We start from the raw sequence: 20,039 nt of genomic DNA, 5'->3' as shown, positions 1-20,039 counted from the left end.
AAAGGGAATCGTTTTATGGCGTAAGTACACGCAGAGCTGAATACACTGTCTGTTCCTTATCAGTTAAGACTTACAGGTAGGTAAGGTGGGTTAGATTACAGATTATGTGAATAACACCTCTTCTCTCACAGGACATACCACTAACACGCAACTAGAACAACCCATTACGGAGCCCCAAGGCCACCCGTACATTTGTTTAAGTATCGAGCGATATGACGCGGAGTGGGCAACGTATCGCCGACCGGAGAGATTTAGATTTGCCGGTCTTCAGCATATTTTACCGGTCATAGTCCGGTAATTACCGGCTAACGGGAACTCTGACCTGACCTTTATTAGTCATCATCAAATGCTTTATTATTTGTTATAAAGCAATGTGAATGTGTTTAGAATTGAAATGATATAGTGGTATAAGCAGATATAAGACAATAGTTAATTTAAACAGCATTATAGACAATGGAATTCATACAGAGAAGATTAGCATGGCCCATACATAAAGATGACACACATTTGTGTCATAGAAATTGTTACTGAAATATAACATGAAGTGCATTCGCTCAGACTAAAGTTTCTTAATGTAGACATTCATTAAAAACTATTTCCCCATACCCAGCAATGTACATTTTTCCAGCTGATAGTCATGATCATATTCAGCGTCTCAAAATAACAAAATAAAAAAGGCCTTTGTTTTGCTACAAGAACATTTAACATGTTTCCTCTCATCAGCCTTTCCAGTAAACACAGTCAGCTCCTCGTACTAAATCAATGTGTCACCTATGAGTCTGTTAGTGGTTTCCATACCCAGATTTGTACGGCTTTTAGATGAGTTAATCTGCATCAACATGCTCCAACAACACCAGCGTGAGTAACACCTTTCACTACCCTGCAGCCAACTCTGGATCAGCTGTAAAAGCCTGTTTGAACCTCCGACGTGACCGCACCCCATTTGCGTTTGCTCCCTGGCTGTAATCTCATTTCATGTTACCGAGGCGTACTCCCCTTCATCTGCCAGGCTGCTGATGGCACGCACTTCCTCCTCTGCCTTACACAATGCTTTTAAAAACGGCACCCCGGTTCCAGCGAGGAGGGATTTGGAGAAAGTTATTTTTGTTCTCCTTTCAGTATAAAAGATTTAACATGGTCCCATCTTCACTCGCTGTTCTCTTTCTGCCAGCACTAGCTGCGTTCTTTATTTAGAAACAGGCCGTTAGGATGGATGATGGATGTAGGTTACCTCACTCAGATGTGACGTAGGAGCCAGATTCTGGGCCAGGCTGATGCATACCGCCTGGAGTTTAGACAGGAGATCAGGGACAGGGTCCACTGGGGCTGTGAGGCCTCTGGGACCAGTTGTGACTCAACTCCCAGACTGCCTCACTTCGTAGACCCTCAGGGGGGTTTGTCATGGGGCCGAGGGAGCTTGGTCTGGGGCTCAAATGTGATTTTTGTAATCTTTAATAATGTAATCTTTTGTAATTTTGTAATGAAGGAAATGCATATCAAACTATTTAAAGCAAAGCCTTCCTTACAGGTCAATGCGTTTCAAACAAGGGCTGCACAATCAACAAATAATGGACTAGTGCAATATCCAAATCACAGACAAGGCTAAACGTGTCTAAACATCATAATTACGTTTTGCTGAGCGGAAGAAATTTCCCAAATTAAGAAAAAGGGATTAAAAGAAACATTTTAATACATGAATACATGCTGACTTACTAAACTCTTCTGTGCTGCACTTACAAAAAAATGTCAAGACTCAAGCAAGAAAACGAGGGGGTGTCCTGGGTCATAACATTGCAAGCATGCCAGACAAATAGGCAGGTGCTTTGAACACATTGAGTTTTAAATCAATCCACAAACTGACAGGGAACCAATGTAAGGACTTTAAACTAACTCTTATGTGTTCTCTCCTTCTGGTCTGAGTTTCAAATCAATAGTAATTAAAGGGGTCAGTCAGCGCTCTTGTCTTTGACGTTGTAATCTTCAGTGGTGTTTTCCTCCTGTTCAGAAGTATTGGATCTGGGCTGATGCCAAATCTGTGAACGGCTATTTAGGTCAGCCCCTATTAAGAGCAGCCTCTCCTTATCCTTACACGTATTGTTGTTTTAACGTCTACACGAGCAGTCTTGCTCATGTTAGCGCTGCCTCTGAGGGTTTCCTCTGGCACTCTAAGTGACTAACGGGTGACACGACAGAGTCCTGCTCCCTGTCACATCAGTTCTGGGCCTCTGTACGACAGGTCTGACCTCCTCGTGGACCTGATGTTGACCCTGAGCCATAGCGTGACAACTCTTAGCTTCAGTCACTTTCAATTACTCCTAATCCTCTCCAATTGTAAATGAGGAAATCACCATATTTTTAAGCTCATTAAAGAAGTCTGTCTCGTGGGGATGTTGACTGAAAGTAAGCCCAGATTACACCAGTAGAGATATTAATGATGAAGAGATACCATCATTGTTTCCCCAGATCTCTTTTCATTATTTCTTCATTCTTTGTTTTTGTTTCTTCAGGACTCCAACCGGCACGCCTGCATCATCTCGCCCTGCCACAGGCCCCACCCGGACCCCCACCTCCAGCACAGCCAAGAGCTCCCCAGCTACTCCCAAAACTACCACCCCGAAAACCTCCTCCATCACCACCGCCAAGCCTGCGGCCTCCAGACTAACCTCCACTACCCCCTCTGGTGGCAAGCCTCCAGCATCACAGACATCCAGAACCACAACCCCTGTGAAGAAAGGTAAATAATGGACATTCATTGATTTTGAAGACATTCCCTTTTTCCTGTATCTCAAAATGCCGTAGTTCTGTTCAATTCTGTCATTCTTAACCATTCCTTGTGCTGTGTTTCCCCCCAGATGTTACCAAACCTGCTGCTTCAGCATCCAAAAAGCCATCAGACTCCCCCCTCACCCGCCCCCCCATCACAAAGTCGGCCAAACCCGAGGCCCCCAAATCCGCCTCGAAATCAGACGTCCCAGCCAAAAAGCCTGCAGCCAGTAAGGACACAAAGACGCCCACCCGGCCTAAAACTGAGAGTAAGCCAACTCCTTCCAAGGCTCCTGGCTTGAAAACATCCAAGACCCCCGCCCCCAAGAAAACAGTGGGCAGCAGCACCCCGACTCCAGTGAAGCGCGGCCCCAAAGCGGTGCCTGAAGCAGCGCCGGAGAAAGAGATAGCTGCTGTGGTAGCCGCCGCCGCAGCTATTGCCACTGCTGCTGCTGTCATAGCCGGGCCAGAGGGACCAGAACCAGCTGCTGCTGAGGAACCACAGCTGATGTCCAGCCAGGCCGAAGCGGTACAAGAAAAAACTCCAGAACCTACAACAGAGCCTGTGAGGGAACCTACACCAGAGCCTATGAGGGAACCTACACCAGAGCCTATGAGGGAACCTACACCAGAGCCTTTGAGGGAACCTACACCAGAGCCTATGAGGGAACCTACACCAGAGCCTTTGAGGGAACCTACACCAGAGCCTATGAGGGAACCTACACCAGAGCCTTTGAGGGAACCTACACCAGAGCCTATGAGGGAACCTGCACCAGAGCCTGTGAGGGAACCTACACCAGAACCTGAACCAGAATCATTCCAAGTGCGAGAAACATCTCCAGAGCCCCTCCCAGAACCCCTGTCAGACGCAGAACTTGGAGCCGCCTCTGTCGATCAGTTGTCGGATGATCTAGACCGCTTTAAATTCTCCGAGTCTGCTAAAGACACCTCCCTGGGAACCACCGTCATGTCTCCTCCTTCCTCTCCTCTGTGCCCGGCCTCCTCTCTGCTGGACATGCAGGTCCAAGCTGATCCCTGGGACCGGAGCCAGGACATGGCTGCGTCTCACTTTGCTCCCCAGAGCCTCGTCTACACAGATGAGGAAAAAGAGAATAAGGACCAGTTTGAGACACAGCAGACAAGGGATGAGGAGGATGAGGAGGAAGAGGAGGAAGAGGAGAAGGAGAACCTGTTCATGCCTTCCTCCAAAGCTCCATCTGCGGGGGCCTTCAACCTGATGGCAGAGCCTCAGATGGATGACCTGCCCTCCCCCCATGAGAAGGAGGAGGCGGTTGAAAAGGCTGACGAGGAGATAAACGAGGATGATGATGAGGAGGATGACGAAGACGAGGAGCAGAGGCGACTGGGCCACCTGCCTTCCCCCCTGGGCACCGACATGAGCACGTCTCAGCCCTCCGAGGAGTTTGCTGTGCGTCCCTCTGCCTTCGGGGGGTCTGCGGGTTGGCACGGCGACGACCTGCTGTCCGGGCTGGACTCGGAGGATGTGAGCAGCTGCAGCCGGCCGGCCGGCGAGTCGGACCTGAGCAGCACGCAGCACACGGCCCTGCTGGAGGGCACGCAGAGCTCCGACGCCCTGGTGGACTCCAGCCTACGAGGGTCAGAGGGAGACGGGAACCTCATGGGATCCCCCAACGTGGAGACCCTCGCCAACGAGGAGGAGGAAGACGAGGAGGACGAGGAGCGGGTGGACGACATGGACCTGAGCTCTGAGAGAGTGGAGGAGCATCACAAAGGGTTCCAGCAGCAGCAGCAGCAGCAGCAGCAGGAGGAAGAGGAGGATGACGAAGATGTGGAGATGCACAGTGAAGGAGTGACGGAGAGCGGAGGGAACGTAGACGAAGACGACTTCAACGAGGAGGAGCGCTTAGACAACCTGAACCGCTCTGCTGCTCCTCCCTGCGCCCCCCCCACCTCCTCCTGGGGTCAGACCAACCCCTTCTGTGATACCTGGGCTCAGTCGGCCACCGTCCCCTCCCCCAGCCCCCTCTCTGACCTCGGGGCGGCTGAATCAGTGACCCCTGTCCTGTCTCCGGCTCACATGGCCAGCAGCGCCGCGTCCTTTGCTCCTGAGTCAGTGCAGGAGGAGATGATGAAGGACTCTGAAGATGACGAGGCTCATGGATTGTTTGCCGCCGCAGCAGGAGGCGCTGACCCTGTCGTCCGTAGCAACAGCGAGACGAGCACGCCCGAGGAGCTCCGTGACTACGACAGCAGCTCGGGGGTGGAGTCCCGCTCTGACAAGCAGCAGACCCCGGTGCCTCCTCACCACGCCGACATGGAGCAGGACCTGGGCATCCACCTGGAGAAAGGAGACGGGGAGGAGGAGGAGGCCGAGACCCTCCCCGCCGACGAAGTCCTAGGAACGGGACCCCCGACCGCCCCTGCCTCCGCCCCCTCCTCCTCCCCCTCCACCTCAGGAGACGAGGCCAGCGACACAGAAGGCGAGATGCAGATCAACGACCCCGACGCACCGCTGATGATGGATGAGGGCGCCCGGTTCGAGAGCCCCCCCCCCACCTGCAGCCTGTCCGCTCTGACGGAGGACGAGGAGGCTCGCGGCGGAGAGGGCGAGGAGGACGGAGGCGGCACCACCCCGCAGTCGGCCAACTCGGTGGCGTCTTACGGCTTCGACTGCACCACGTCCAACTCCAACGCCCACTCCATGGCTGAGAGCTGCGGGAAGAGCCCCGGCATCTTCAGCCTGGAGAACGAGGAGCAGCTGTCGGAGGAGGCCAAGGACCCCTCCCTCATCAAGGAGCTCACGCTGCCCTCCACCACCGCTGCCCCCGTGGACCTGACGCCTTTCGGCTTCCCGGGAGACGTCCAGCACGGAAATCTTGACGAGTACATGCTGGGGGGGAAGATGGCGGCGGAGCACCTGGAGGAGGTCAACCCGCTGGACCCCCATCACCACCTCGGGGGGGCCGTGGAGTCCGGAGACCCCGGAGACAACCAGCCGCCGTACTACTCTACCATTTGTGATAAGACTGATAGTTTTCTGGCAGGTAACGTATAAGTCCCTCCTCTAACCCCTGAATGCACCTTTTCCCCGCAACCCCCCCCCCCCAAACCCACACCCAGTTACCTGTTGTTTGTTTTCTCTCCAGTTGGGTTAGAAGGCTTAGAAAAAAAGATTGTAGGAAAAGATTAAAAAAAAAAAATGAACAAAGGAGATGGAGTAAAAAAATGACTGTAGCAATTTTTAAATGAAGCCTCCCTCTTTCATATGGTCATGGTTATGAGTGTACGGCTTACTATGTACAATAGCTACTACCATTTTCTAGTAGAATGTTCTTTTTAAGTAACACTGCATACCCTGAAGCCCCTGGTGGGGACTGACTGACTGATCGGTCCGCTGGGACTGAACTTTTAAAACCGAGAAAAAAGAAAAAAAAAACTGACGGGAAGAAATGGACTCATTGTGTATTTATCCTGCTGTTTTTACCGAACAAATGTCGATGATTTCTTTTTGTTTTGTATTTGCTTATTTGTGTTATTATTTTCTGTTGAAACCTGGTCCTCCCCACCCCGTGTACACGCTTCATGTTCGACCGCACCATAGCGATAGTCACATGCTCCTTCTTTGTGTTTAAAGACTTTTAGCTATCAAAATAAAGGCTAGATATTAACACGGCAGACTTGTTTGAGGTAGGTGTGGGAGTGTTAGATTGCAGTTGGTGAAGTTTTAAATGTGTGCTTTACGAGGCTCTTCGCATTGGTTGTTACGGTATATAACGTGCAGTCACGTACAGTATGTGTTTCAGGCGTTTGGTTAGCTGATCATATGTGTTCCAGAAGAGACCACGACTAGCCTTTTATTTGTGATGAGACCCTCCATTGTCGTCCATCGCTATCACAGCCAAGCTTTACACTCATAGCGAGCGTTTGGTTTACTATTTCAACAGTATATTGCATGTTTAACTAACATAAAGACTGTACTACCTTGACTTTGAAACAATTCTACACTAGCCATGTTCATAAATGAATGGTTCACACTAGGTTATCTTTCAAAATTCCATTAAAACATCATTACAAGGCATTCTGTTCCTGTTTCTTATTTTCCCGATGGATCCAGCATGCTGAACTTTCTGTCCTCGTGTCCGAGTCGCTGTGTCTCTGTATGTCTACACAACCTGTTCCCATGGCAACTCCTACTCTCCACCATGGGAATAACCGGTAAACAGGAAGTGATGCAACATTGTACAATGGTGTATATATAAAATGGAATTTTGGTCAGATCAAAGAGGTAATGGTGTCCCTGCTCCATGTTTATGACCTCATGACATTTTCAGATAATACAGGTGTTGCTCACCTAAAGGTACCCTGTGTAGGTTTGAGTTTAAGCGTCAACAAACTCGCTGAATGTGTCTCATATAACAATTTATAAGATGAATATACAACTTGAATCCTTTGGTTTTCTACATCCATGTCCACTAGATTGAAGTCTTCTTTGCCTTTGTTGGTGCAATACTTATTTTGTTGGGAGTTTTATCATCACCAACAGTCGATCAATGGTAGGACAGCTACCAATTCTTTTTTTACGTTCAACGTTTATTTTGACGTCTTTAAAAAGATCCTAAGTGATATACTCAGATTTAATGAGCTAGCCCTTTTATTCTTATTATATCAACTTTCTTTATACAATAATCAACTAATTGTAAATATTTTATCATTCTAAAATGGAAAAAATATATAAATACGAAGATTCATACTCGTACAACAAGACAAGGCATCAACTTGGACTATGTCAAACTAGGATGGACCATTTTTTTAATCAACCATTTTGATTAAGGAATCCATTGTCAGCTTATAAATGAAGCTTAAAGTGGAGCTATCATGCTATATTTGAATAATATAGTGTAGGGCCATACCTATATAAGGCATATTTATACTTTTGATTTTTTCAAAATACCAAACAGATCATCCATTTTAGCCATTCCTCATTTCGCTCAATTTAACACTGCCTTTGCATGGGCTGATTCTGTGAGAACAGCACCACCTACAGGCCTGGGATATGTACTACAGCGTCTCCAGCGCTTTCAAACGGCAATGTCCGTGGCTGTCTCCTCCTGATTGGTGGAGTTGGCCCAATAGCCGTAGCGCCACTTCTGTGACGTCACAGAAGTGTTCAAATCTGGATCAGTCTGTATCACATCCGTTGCAGCCCCTTTTTAAGAGATTTGGGTATGGAGGAAAATAGAGAGGGTTGTGTTTTCTGACACTTGGTGAGTTCCCTGGAACACCGGGGACACATATTCATGTATAAAAGACGTACAAAAGTGCATTTTGCATGATAGGTCACCTTTAAAACAGATGATTATAGTCCTAAAGAGACGAATCACATGACACCAGTTACTCGCGAAAAGAAAAACAGACCTCGGGTAACACTACTACTTAACTTCACAGGGTACCTTTAAAAGCAATTACGCAGGATATAAAAACATAAACAAGGTGACAGTTACTAAGATCTGTCTTTATCATCCTGAATGTCACACACACACACACACACACACACACACGTACTGAACCAGCCCTTCTACCCTTGAATGCATCCGAATGTTGAAGCTCCAGAAGAACTTCTAAACCCTTTCGTGCCTTTCTCCTGCTCGCTCCTCTTCATCAAAACCCTGATATGGAGAAAGACCCCTTTGTCTGAAAACGTCACACGTTTTCTAAAGTCCTGATCAAGGTTTGTGTTCTGGGACACCACTGCTTTTATTTTGAAAATGTACATCACTAAGGGCCTCTGAAATAAGTCAAATCAGCCGCCTTTAGCATCATCTACGTGACTTGGTGAATACAAACATGACCTTTCTGTGATGTTTTGTGTCGGTGAAGTCCTCCATGTTGTCATTTGTCCTTTTAAATGTCTATATGTACCGTGTGTAGATGAATGCTGTCCTGCATGATAACATACGACTTCATCGGAGAAAAGGCAGCAGGTATGAGTGTGCTATACCTGTGCAAGATAGCTAACAATATTAAAGCAATCCCACGAAAATATCTTCATATCAAAGAAAATGCAACTTTAGAGAGAAAACATCATGCGGTAACTACCTTATGATTTGATTTGTACAAACTGTGTATTTACTCCTGTACTTACTTACTTTCTTTTTGAGAGCCCCGTATATTTTCTGTTTTGGTTCCACCTCCGCCCTCGTGTCGACTCTCTCTCCTGAACCCTGTTCCTCCCGGTCCCTGTTGTCGTGCCACCCGTTCTGTTTGCTGCATGCATCTCTAACGGATGCACCAAGTGATCTTGACTGTCTCACAGGAGACGAGAAGACGGACCAACACGTGGACGAACATCTGCAAACGCTCTCGCAGGAAGACAACTGGAACCAGAACCACAGCGATGACGACGAGGATCCCATAGGAAACGGACACTACTTGGCTCTGGTGCCCGGCAACAGGAGGCCCATCGACCCGACTGTCGCGGCTCATTTCGCTGACATGGCCCCCCGTTCTCCTCTGATAGAAGCTGCCGCCGCCGGAGGAGAGCAGCTGAGAAAGCTGGAGCAGCACCAGGAGAAGCTGAAGGAGATGCAGCACCGTCAGGAGCAGGAGCGGCAGAAGAGGCAGTGGCTGGAGGAGGAGCGTCTGAGGCTGGATCAGCAGAAGCAGCTGGAGCAGCAGCGCAGGGACCTGCTCCAGCTGCAGCTCCAGCAGCAGCAGCAGCACCGGCAGCGCAGGCAGGTCCTCCAGTGGCAGCTGGAGCTGGAGCAGCAGTACCGCATGCAGCAGAAACACCTCCAGCAGCAGCAGCAGCTCAGGAGGAGCCCCACTGGAGTCATGCTGTCTCCGTCCTCCGGGCTCTGCACCATCTACGAGGCGATGGAGACGAGCGACGAGGAGGACGGGGAGCAGAACAGGAAGCCCTCCGCTCAGGGAGCCAATCAGGACTTCCAGCTGCGCCCGGTGCCTCCTCAGGACCTGGAGTGGAACAGGAAGGTGGACATGGTGCAGCAGCTCATCAACCAGACCCTGATGCTGTCCGGAGACGGAGGCCTCCCCCCTCTGCTGCTCCTCCCCGTGGGCACTGGAGGCACCTTGAGCCCCCTGGAGAGCAGCCTGTGGCCCGACCTGCAGCTCAGCGCTCCCCCGCCCGCTGCCACAGTCACCTCCGTCAGCAGCTTCTCCCCCGACAGCAGGGGCAGCTCCCCCCCCGGAGACTGGACCGTGGTGGAGGTGGAGACCCAGCACTGAAGAAAACTGATCCACTAAAGAACAAATACATGCATCAACTGAAGGACGAGTTTAAGGAAATACTCCTACAGTAGTTGCTTTCTGGCAGAAAAACAGCAAGGAAGCTAAATCATACACTTTGCTTAGCATAGAGGTGCTCTGACAAAGGTGGCAAAATCAATCAACCAGCACCTCTCAAGATTACTAATTGAATAACTCCAGGAAGTCACTGCCCCCAGCCAAAATAAGGGTCATGTCTACGTACATGGTAAACCTTGATCTGCAATCACAAGAAGGTTAAGCATTTATCCCGAATGGCCAACCTTAGAAAACATAATTGGCTCGATGGTAAACCTCAATTTGTAAAAACGCTTGTTAATAGTTGGGCATTGACTTTGAAGGCCTGATTTTAGAAAGATTGCAGCTAAACGGAAACCCTCGATTTAAAAAAAAAGAAATTGCTAGATAGTTATGTTTAGGCTTATGTTTTATGTTTAGGCATTTACCTCAAACAGTTTGGACAAAGCTGTCTGCTAGACTGGATTTTAAATTAGCAAGATGTCAAGGCGTTGATTTGATAAATTGATGTTTGGTATATTGCAAGGTAGCGAATCCTGCTAACATTCTAGCAAAGTGTGCAAATTCAGGATTTTCGATCCACACACGAGCAACTAAAGTTCGGCCTTTCAGACTACTTCTTGTAAAATCCGTTTTGACCTTCTTACAGTCCCTGTGAATGTGTTATTTTGGACAGGGCAGAGCGAGCTGTTTCCCCCGTTTCCAGCTACGCTAAACAGTTACGGCCCGTCCACACTACAGCTTCGACAGCTTTAAAAACGGTTTCCAACGCGTCTGCCCATTCACTTTGAACGGGGTCACGTCACGTTGCCTCGCTTTTCGCCGAACTGAATTGTGGGTAGCAGAGCGGAGCTTTCCTGGCGTTTCAGGCTGCAAAAGTTGAGCAATGTTCAACTTTTGAAGCTTCTGAAGCTTTCGGTGGAGGCGTCAGCCAATCAAATCATATGCCAGTACAAGCTCTAGCCAATCAAACCGCTGCTTGTGTGCCGCTGCTTGTATAAAAAAGATATTTCTTTATATTTCTTTCTTTTTTGTGTTGCAGTTACTCGGGTCCGTTCCCAAGGCTTCGTCACGGTCTCCTTTCACATCATTACTAAAGACATGAGGAAACTGGGTTACGACACAGGACCGTCAAACGCTGCCAACACACCGTCTGCCACGTCCAGCTGGTCCACAGAGGAGCAGCCGTACAGCACGCAGTGACACCAGAGACTGCTTTACAGACTCACTTTTCAATTTTATGAAACACAAGTCGACTGGTTTACTTCCTCAGTGAGCATGGGAAACCACAACACTGCAATGCCACTGTTACCTTAAAGCGGCAAGAAGGCAGAGGGCAACTCTGATCACATGACACACGTTTTTTTTTTTTCGGGAAAATTAAATTATTTGTTAAAGATTTTATTACATGTTTTCAAATATAAATAGTTTTAGATAATGTTTTGAATTTTTCTGTTTTACAGTTTTTTACTTTTTTAAATAAATGGATTTGACTCTGAATTGTTCGTGTTTGAATGTATCGAACTAAGGCTGCACAATTAATACAAATGATATTTAGATCGCAGTATGGACTACTGTAGTATCAAAAGTGCAGCAGACGCAGTATTTGGTAAAGGCTAAATCTGTGAAAATGTTGAGCGTGTCTTTTTGTAAAATGTTATTTTATTGAGTGCGTGAGGGCTTGAATACACGACTACGTTTAAGTGTGTTCGTTGATGTCAGCTTTCGTAAGAATAGTTTATTCAGGACATAAGTGTCTTTCTACCTCTTTGACAAAATTCCCCATTTCAGACATTTCTGATAAGCAGCTTTTAAAAATTGGCAGTACTTTAGAAAAAAAATTATTTATCTAAATTACAAAATGAACCTGGTTGATTATGAAATCACAGTAAGCTCAATATTTGGTAAAGGCAAAATATTCGGAATGTGAAATATCGTGTTGCTGCACATTAGGCCTACACTATTCGATAGTTACTACAAATATGTGATTGGTACACATCCTCTTAAAAAAACAATACACCAAGATCATTCTAATATATATTTTAATGATATTGTGAATAATGTTTCTCAAATTATTATTATTCTCTCACCTATATCACAAATCATATAAAGAGTCAATATAATCAAAACTTATATGTTTTCCAAATCGTCCAGGCCTATAGTTAGACCCTCCAGAAAAACGCGGGCAAAAATCCTTGATTATGCGATTAAACATGCGGGGTTTTTATGTGATTTTATGCGGTGAAATTGCGAAAGATGCGGAAAGTTGCGAAATATGCTAAATATACGGGGAAAAAGAATAACAATTTTTTAAAATATTGGGCTGTCTTATTTATTCTCTCTCACACAAACCTGCCACTAACGTTAAACCCCTTTACTATTCAATTAAACACATTCAATGTTTATTTATTGTAAAAGCAATTGGGCTTTTTTAATCTCCCACCCCACACACACACTTCTCCGCCTCATTCCGTTTTCATTTACTCGTTCGTTATCTGACCAGCTTCAATCTTGTAGGCTACTCACTTCGTTTCTTGTAGCCCTCGAAAGGGTTTTGGAGGTTGATGCCTCGGTGAACGTGAGTTGTTTGGCTTTCTTGTCCGCAGCAGCAGAAAGCATTTTCGAATGTTTGAATGAATCAAAGTGGGTCGTCCCCGTCGATTTTCTCTTATGCTCCCGTATCCGTGAGGGAAGAAAGGAGGCGCGGAGGGGAGGGGAAGAGGAGGGGAGGATAATCCTGTCTCGCTACGCCTTGTTAAATCCTGCGTAATCGGCCTCGTCAGACGTCCTACGAGCAGCAGAGTGTTCCGAGAAGTGGCCTGGGCCCCGGGTTCCTGGTCCCGGAAAGAGGGCCGAGCCTAGGGGGTTCACACGGAAAGGGTTCCGTCGGACGTGACTATCCCGCCTGAGGTGACGGAGGTATACCCTCTTGTTCTGAACTTCCCACTCGAACACCTTATTACGAGGTAGTAGGAGTGGACGTGGGAGTGGGAGACCTGAGGGATCAATTATTTCCCAACATAAGTGACTAAGAAATAAAAAGGTTTCGTACTGTCCGGATAAAAGACACGTCGTGGTAACGTGACTTTTGTTACGACCATCTTTACGCGCGCGCACACACAAACACACGGTAAATAAGAGGTCCCTTGTTTGTTTTATTGACGTAAAATCTACATATTTAGGCAATTCGCCTTAAGTACGATAACTAAGGTGTTACGTTGGAGAAGTGGGGGTGGGAGGGTACGTAGGGTATATGATAAGGACGTTCGCGTCGTCGTTCGTCGTCGACGACGACGACACACACCACACCACACCACACCCACACCACACCACACACACACACACACACCACACACACCCACCACACCAACACACGTGGACAAGAGTGAGTTCTTTTCATCAAAGGAGTCTCAGTCACGCCAAATTTCCTGTGTGACGTCCACCCTGGTTGTACTGCATCCGGCTGTCCTGGAATGACTTTCGACTACTACTACCCCTCTTATAAGTTGTCTGGATACAAAATGCAAACCAGGTGTACGACCCAAAGTCCCTAAAAACGTGGAAGAATGCCAACACTGTTCCAACAAGCTACACCAACGTAATACAGTGTTTCTTTTTTTATGATGACTAATGGTAAGAATTCTAACTAACAACATCACTTGGCTGAAGAATTAACAAAGAAGCAACCAATCTTCAATAGCAAGGTAACGAAGTAAGACAGACCGGTTGACTCCCTCTCTACAGACCACACCACAACAATTCGGACCTCGTGTTCGAAGTAGTTTCACCCAAATTCGAGAACGACTTTGTATTTTTTTTTCTCCTGTTGTAGTGAGGTCGTAAATACTAGTGTCTAGTGTTACATCCAGTGTAGCCAAACCGCGCCCCTCCATTGAAAAAGTCGACCCAACTGTTTCTCTTCTACAGGACCTACTACGAGCAGTTCTTTTTGATAACCTACTGACCACTACGTATAAAAGCTAGTATCCCGTGACATGTATTGTAATGTACCAGCTGACATCCGTGAAATGGGTTTCGTTGAATGATCATGACCACCCGGTCAGGGGTGTCCCTCGTTAAAACCCCACTTCACAGACCGGGTTCTTGTGTCACTTGTACGACTGAACGTCAGCCCCTAACTTGGTCACCGAGACTTTCTAAAGTCGATGTGATATGGTGAACTCGGTGTAGTATGATATCGGATGATCATAAAAAAGGTTATATAATAAATCAAAATAAAAACCTTTTGGACAGGTAGTATGAAATGATAAACAAAAGCCTTTACAGGTAGTATGTTTAGGATCAAAAAAAAAACGAAAAACCTGTTATGAAAGTAAGAATCGTTAATCCGAATTCGAATTGTGGTACTTGACTTTCCGTGACCGCCTCGTTGTCGATCGGACCGACCAACCGATTTGTAAAAGTGGTTTTAAGGTGGTGATTTGGTTGAATTTGGTTGTTGATTGTAGAACAATTAACGATAGTTTAGAATGTTAGGTCTTATAAAATATTTATATTTTTTATCCTACTATACACAGAAAAAGAGCGACGCAGGGTCAGAAACGACGAGTCCGTTCGATTTGATCGACTGGCGAATTCGTAATAAAAGACAGATGGTCTTGTACTCTCACCATATTTGGGAGAGTCGATTGAAGAGCAGTTATCACCTATGGCAAATAAATGCCTTAACAACTTTGATAAGGAAATTCAAAAAGCAACAAATGAGATCTATAACTTATAAATCAATTTCCCTACACCTATGTAAGCACAGAACCACCCTAATAACACTTACTATCTGCAGTGCTTCTATTTATCAATAGTATAATTATCAGTCGCCGTGTCTGAGTTAAAAACTTTAAATTGAATAAGTCAAATACCGTCATTCTGGTCGTTCGAGCGCGGTCTTTGACTGGACAAATTTATTTTAACAATTAATCAAAAACTTAACATCGATTCTATTATAAGAATATGTTTAAAAATTCCTTTCATTTAGTAAAACAATGAGGTTACCTACCATGCGAATGAACGTGTTGAGGACGTATGATGACTGGAAATGAATTGTTAATAGCACCAAGGAGTATTGAAATAGTTATACCGATTGCGTCCACTACAACAGAACACCACTACAGACGAATTTAATTTGAGATGTAACAAGAAAGCAATGTTTACCGATTTATTAACACACTAGTGATTTACTAAAGTTCACGTAAACTGGTATTTTTTTTTGTATTCTTAGGTGTTGATACCTCCGAGCCAAATAGTCTCACAAAGCCTTAGGACGTACAACGTACGATTAATAAACAAATCCGTGACTTTTAGAGAGTTCGTATATTAAGAATAAGATGATGAATTTTCATTATCCAATTTTAAACCAACCCAAAGGATTCTCGGATCGACTCCACTCCATATTACGTACACAATTACACAATCAGGGTATTGGTCCACGAGGATTATCTGAACTACGAAAGGGTTGGCCTTGTGTTTGATTAGAAAATGATGAAAGAGCACAAAACTTGAATTGTAACACATCAAAGGATTATCAAGATTTCTACATCTAAATTTTGAATCCTGTGTAGTACTTTAAGTATTTCATATAATTGGTTCAGAGAGGTTATACTACAAGATATTCATCGGTTATTAGAGCAACGTAAGTCCAACCCGCTTGAAGACTAACGTGTAATTTTTTTTGCCAGAAAGACCAGTTTCCGAACACAAACCATCCAAAGTAGACGCCATTTGTTTAAATATGTTTCTACACATTAATGTCAATCCCAAGTGTCACCTCCTTAGTCTCCCCCAAGATCAAATACAGTCCACATCACCCAACATCTCTCTTTTTACACTGGCAGTAACTCAACAAGCACTTCCTATTATATCGTACGTAAATCAAACATTCGGAGCCACCTAAGGGACGGTGAGCACCGATAACTATCACATTAGAGGTTCTATACAGATATGTCGATAAACATCACCGTACCACCGGTCTCAAACATACGCTAAACACGACCAAATTCGCGCGCACATTACATCCACATGTTAAGCCGAGCCTGGGATCATCTCAACACCCGGTGTAGCATGGGTTGTGCGAAAGATTAGCAGTGTGCCGTGCTGAAGTAGGGTGGGTGTTGCGAGTATGAGTGTGGATGTGGTGATGCTGGTATACCCGCACGTCAAAGCTAGCGAAGAGAGCCATAGTGCATTGGATCGGTTATCTTGATGTTCTCTTATTCGGATTTGGGGATTCTCCACACGCGGAAGAAAAGAATACATTGGATATCTGGGAAACTGTGCATCCGGTTCAGAAGTTCCTATGGACTGTTAAAATTAGATCTCTCTTACCATATGGTGTGAGTAAGCGACCCGAGGAAGGGAAAAAGAGGGGGTATGCGCGCCGTACCGCGAACAAGGGGAGGAACAGTAGAATACATAGAACCTACCCTCTACCAAATTATCTAAATCCAAGAAGGGGTGTGTCATATGCATTACGATCCGGTGTGTGTGCTGCATGGTGTGTTACGTGAATTTGTGGGGGGTGTGTGTGTGTGAGTGTGGTATGGGTTTGTGTGTGTGTCAAAATTATGCTGTGTGGGGTTGATCGTTGTGTCGTGGTGGTTCGGTAGCTGTATGCTGGATATGTTGTAGAGTGCGGTGTGAGTGAATGTGTTGTGTGTGGTAGTTAACACACATACTTGGTACAGACTACGTTGTTTCCCCTAACCACACTGCCCTCTATAACGCGTTCTCTCCGCTGTCCTCTGTCACCTGTTCGACCCGTTAGTGTCGAACTTGTTCCAGCTTAAACATCGCATCGCGTTTCATTGGTCGATGTCACGCGAGACGCACACCACGGCACCAGCTCACACGACGCACACACACAACACATCTATCAAAATCACAACACACACACACCACACACACACAACACACACACACGACGAGCAAACACACAACTAACACACACACACACACACACACACCACTACACACTCAACAACACAACACACGACGGCCAGCGCAAGACCACGGTAACAGGTCGAATAAACAATTTGTTTGTCTGTTTTGGGATACACTGAGTCCTTTATGTGTACTACTATCAACACAACCTTATATCGTACGGACGCGCTCTTCACAACATACTTTGTTCAGGCCTACTGTTCTGCGCAACCGCAGTAGAGTCACAACAAAAGACCCCGGCTTTGACGATTAACAGTCTCACCCCGCCTCTCCAACGAAACAGGCACCTAACCACGGCGACTTACACGCGAGCCGGGTTGTTTGCCGATGACGAGGATCCGTATCACAGCACCCGACGACTCACAATTTTGGACACCGTGTTCACGAGTCAACATCTTTCACTGCTGCCTCCGTCACTCTCACCAAACTATCAGATACACTAATTATCACCACGTAAATGCAGCAAACCGAGCGATCAATAGGCTGCATGACGGACACTCACGTGATCTACGTAGTCGCCTCTTTTTTCATCCAAAAACATTTTACCACGTCCGTATTAAGTAACGTACGTAAAAGTCCTGAACACAACACAAAAACAGTTCCCAACGTTGATAACACGGTATATATAATACCTTTAATTAGATAGAAATAATTAAATATATTGAAACATTTCTTTACTATAAACCATTCGTTTGCTTTTAATTAAATGTCAAATCTTTTAGGTAATTATTTTCGGTGTTTAGTCTTTTTGCTCTTTCTTTTCTTTCTCATTATTTCACTGTTTTTTTCTTACTTATGTATATTACAATCCAAATGGTCTACCAACTACGTATAATTATGGACAATTAAAATGCTTACTATAATCTAGATTGATACTATCGATATGGGAGAGGGTCATATATTGGGTTTTTTAATGTAGACAACAGATATTCTTTGTAGTTGGTTGCCACATTTTCACGTATCTGTTAGCTCGAGTGACGCGTGCCTAGCATCAAGAAAAGCTTGCTACTCACACGAGCGTTGTATTGGTTTAGCGCGTTCTTTTAGAGTATGGATAAATTAGCGTTCAATATTATTCAACTCGGCAGATTTCACACTTTTTGTGCCTCCGTGCCGTGGCGGTGGCGTGCGTGCGTGCGTGCGTGTGTGCGTGGTGTTGTGTTGTGTGTGTGTTGTGTGTGTGTGTGTGTGGTGTGTGTGTGTGTGTTGTAGAGCCGTGTCCAGGATCGGTGGGGTCGTGGTGGTGTGTGTTGTCGTGTGTGTGTGTGTGTGTGTGGTGTGTGTGTCTCCACCCTACTCTGAAACACAGGATGTAGGTGTTTACTCTCTGTAAACAGAAGCACTGGGCCACTGAGTAAGCCCGATACCGCAGGGTTTCACTACGACCAAAAACAATTGGAAAATATAGAGTGGATGGCCCACGTTCGGAATAGCACGCACCATTCTGTGTTGTGTATGTCCGTGTGCGTAGCCTAAAGAGTAGACTCCTACGGTTTTGGATCTTGAACACACACGTAATTCTTCAGACAACGTAGAATCTACTACATTTACAACTAGACACAAGAGGCATATATTCAGAGACACAAATAATTCTTGAGAAGTCTCTACAACACATAATAGTACGAAACGTCGCGCGGGAGAGATCAAATGTTGAATAGTTATTAACCAAAAAATATCGACCCTGTTTTACGGTTCATTCTATTACAACAATTTAGTAATTCACAAAACAGATACTGTGAGACGATAAAGCGCATAAGAACAAAGGAGAGCACACGTAAACCAGAGCGTTATCTAAGTGTCCCTTACATACACACATGAGCTTGAGAACCTAAAATACCCTTGTCGGTTCTACTCGGAGACTGTATTCACGTACTATAGTATGCTGTTGGGCCAACATTTTAAAGTTGAAATCTAATTTCAAGCGAGTGATGTGAGCGCATACTAGTTTTGACACACGTATTATTCTACGCACTGTTGTAAGATGTTCGACGATCATACACAATAACTAGTTCATATCGTGTTACGTTCGAGTACTGCGCAAACGCGACCTGCTATGTATACTATCTGTCACCATGGACTTTAGACGAACATTTTTATTGAATTTGTAGCAATTGAACAAGATAGCTAGAAATCGTACAATTGAATCTTAAGGTAAGTTCGATATTATTAAATACAATTTATTTACACTGGGTTACATTAAAAAAATGAAAAACAAAAGAATCTCGCCGAAAAGTATCTCTATAAGTTCTGTGATTATTGTATTCGAGAATACTAGTATGTAGACATTTATGTTGAGTGATCATTTAGGACCAAATTCTTGATTTGACTGAGTACATATCAGGAAGGACACGACACAGATTCCCGACTGCATAGCATTGAACATTGTATAATTCAACGGTGAAGCTTACCTGATTAAACAAATGAAAGGGAATTGGACTACAGATATCACTGTAGTGTGTGCATTGTGAACACAGAAACCGAATTCATGAGGTTATTGGGTAACATAGCTAGAGAAGGTCATTTTTACGACTAAGACGCTGAGCGAGCCGTTATACACACTGGCACGAGTATTCAGGCGTTTACCGCGTGCTTAAAAATCTTCGCGACGTGATATAATAGTTTATCCCACCACTGAAGCGTAGAATTGATGGAACGGCCACACAAAAGGAGTGCGTTTCCAACTCCTTTATTTTGTGCAAATCGACAACTAAGAGAGGAACACTTTAAACTACTACATACTGCACTAGCAGTAGTCGAGGTCGGCCGTGAGTACTATTTCCAGTGTTGTGGTCATCTTATGGACATGAAAAATGTGAAGAAGTGAAACTTGTAGTTTGATGGACTGAAAAGATGAAGATCTGAACACTTGCACGACCATTCGAAGGTTGCTCCTCTCGTCTTTTGTGTTCTACTCTTTTTAGAACTGTGGTAGAATGTGAATGGTTGCTTGTAAAGAGCGCATTCTACATTGGACCACAGTACATGGAGGGCTACGAAGAAAGTGCTTATACGGCCCACTTGATAGACGTGGGGGACGT

General features: G+C 45.5%; 1 protein-coding gene across 1 annotated transcript in view; it reads left to right on the top strand.

Moving 5' to 3' along the window:
• The window catches only part of prr36b (proline rich 36b), a 25,694-nt gene extending 18,871 nt beyond the window's left edge, over positions 1-6,823 (top strand). The window contains exons 4-5 of the mRNA XM_010782794.1: positions 2,507-2,734; positions 2,853-6,823. Coding sequence (XP_010781096.1) covers positions 2,507-2,734; positions 2,853-5,800 — 3,176 coding nt within the window. The 3' untranslated portion in view covers positions 5,801-6,823. The remainder of the gene's footprint in view (positions 1-2,506; positions 2,735-2,852) is intronic.
• The last annotated feature ends 13,216 nt before the right edge of the window (positions 6,824-20,039 follow it).

The sequence above is a fragment of the Notothenia coriiceps genome, unplaced genomic scaffold (assembly GCF_000735185.1).
Source record: "Notothenia coriiceps isolate Sejong01 unplaced genomic scaffold, NC01 NC01_scaffold00024667, whole genome shotgun sequence".
Taxonomy (NCBI): domain Eukaryota; kingdom Metazoa; phylum Chordata; class Actinopteri; order Perciformes; family Nototheniidae; genus Notothenia; species Notothenia coriiceps.
Note: the sequence above shows the minus strand (reverse complement) of the source record. Positions and strands in the feature narration are given on the sequence as shown.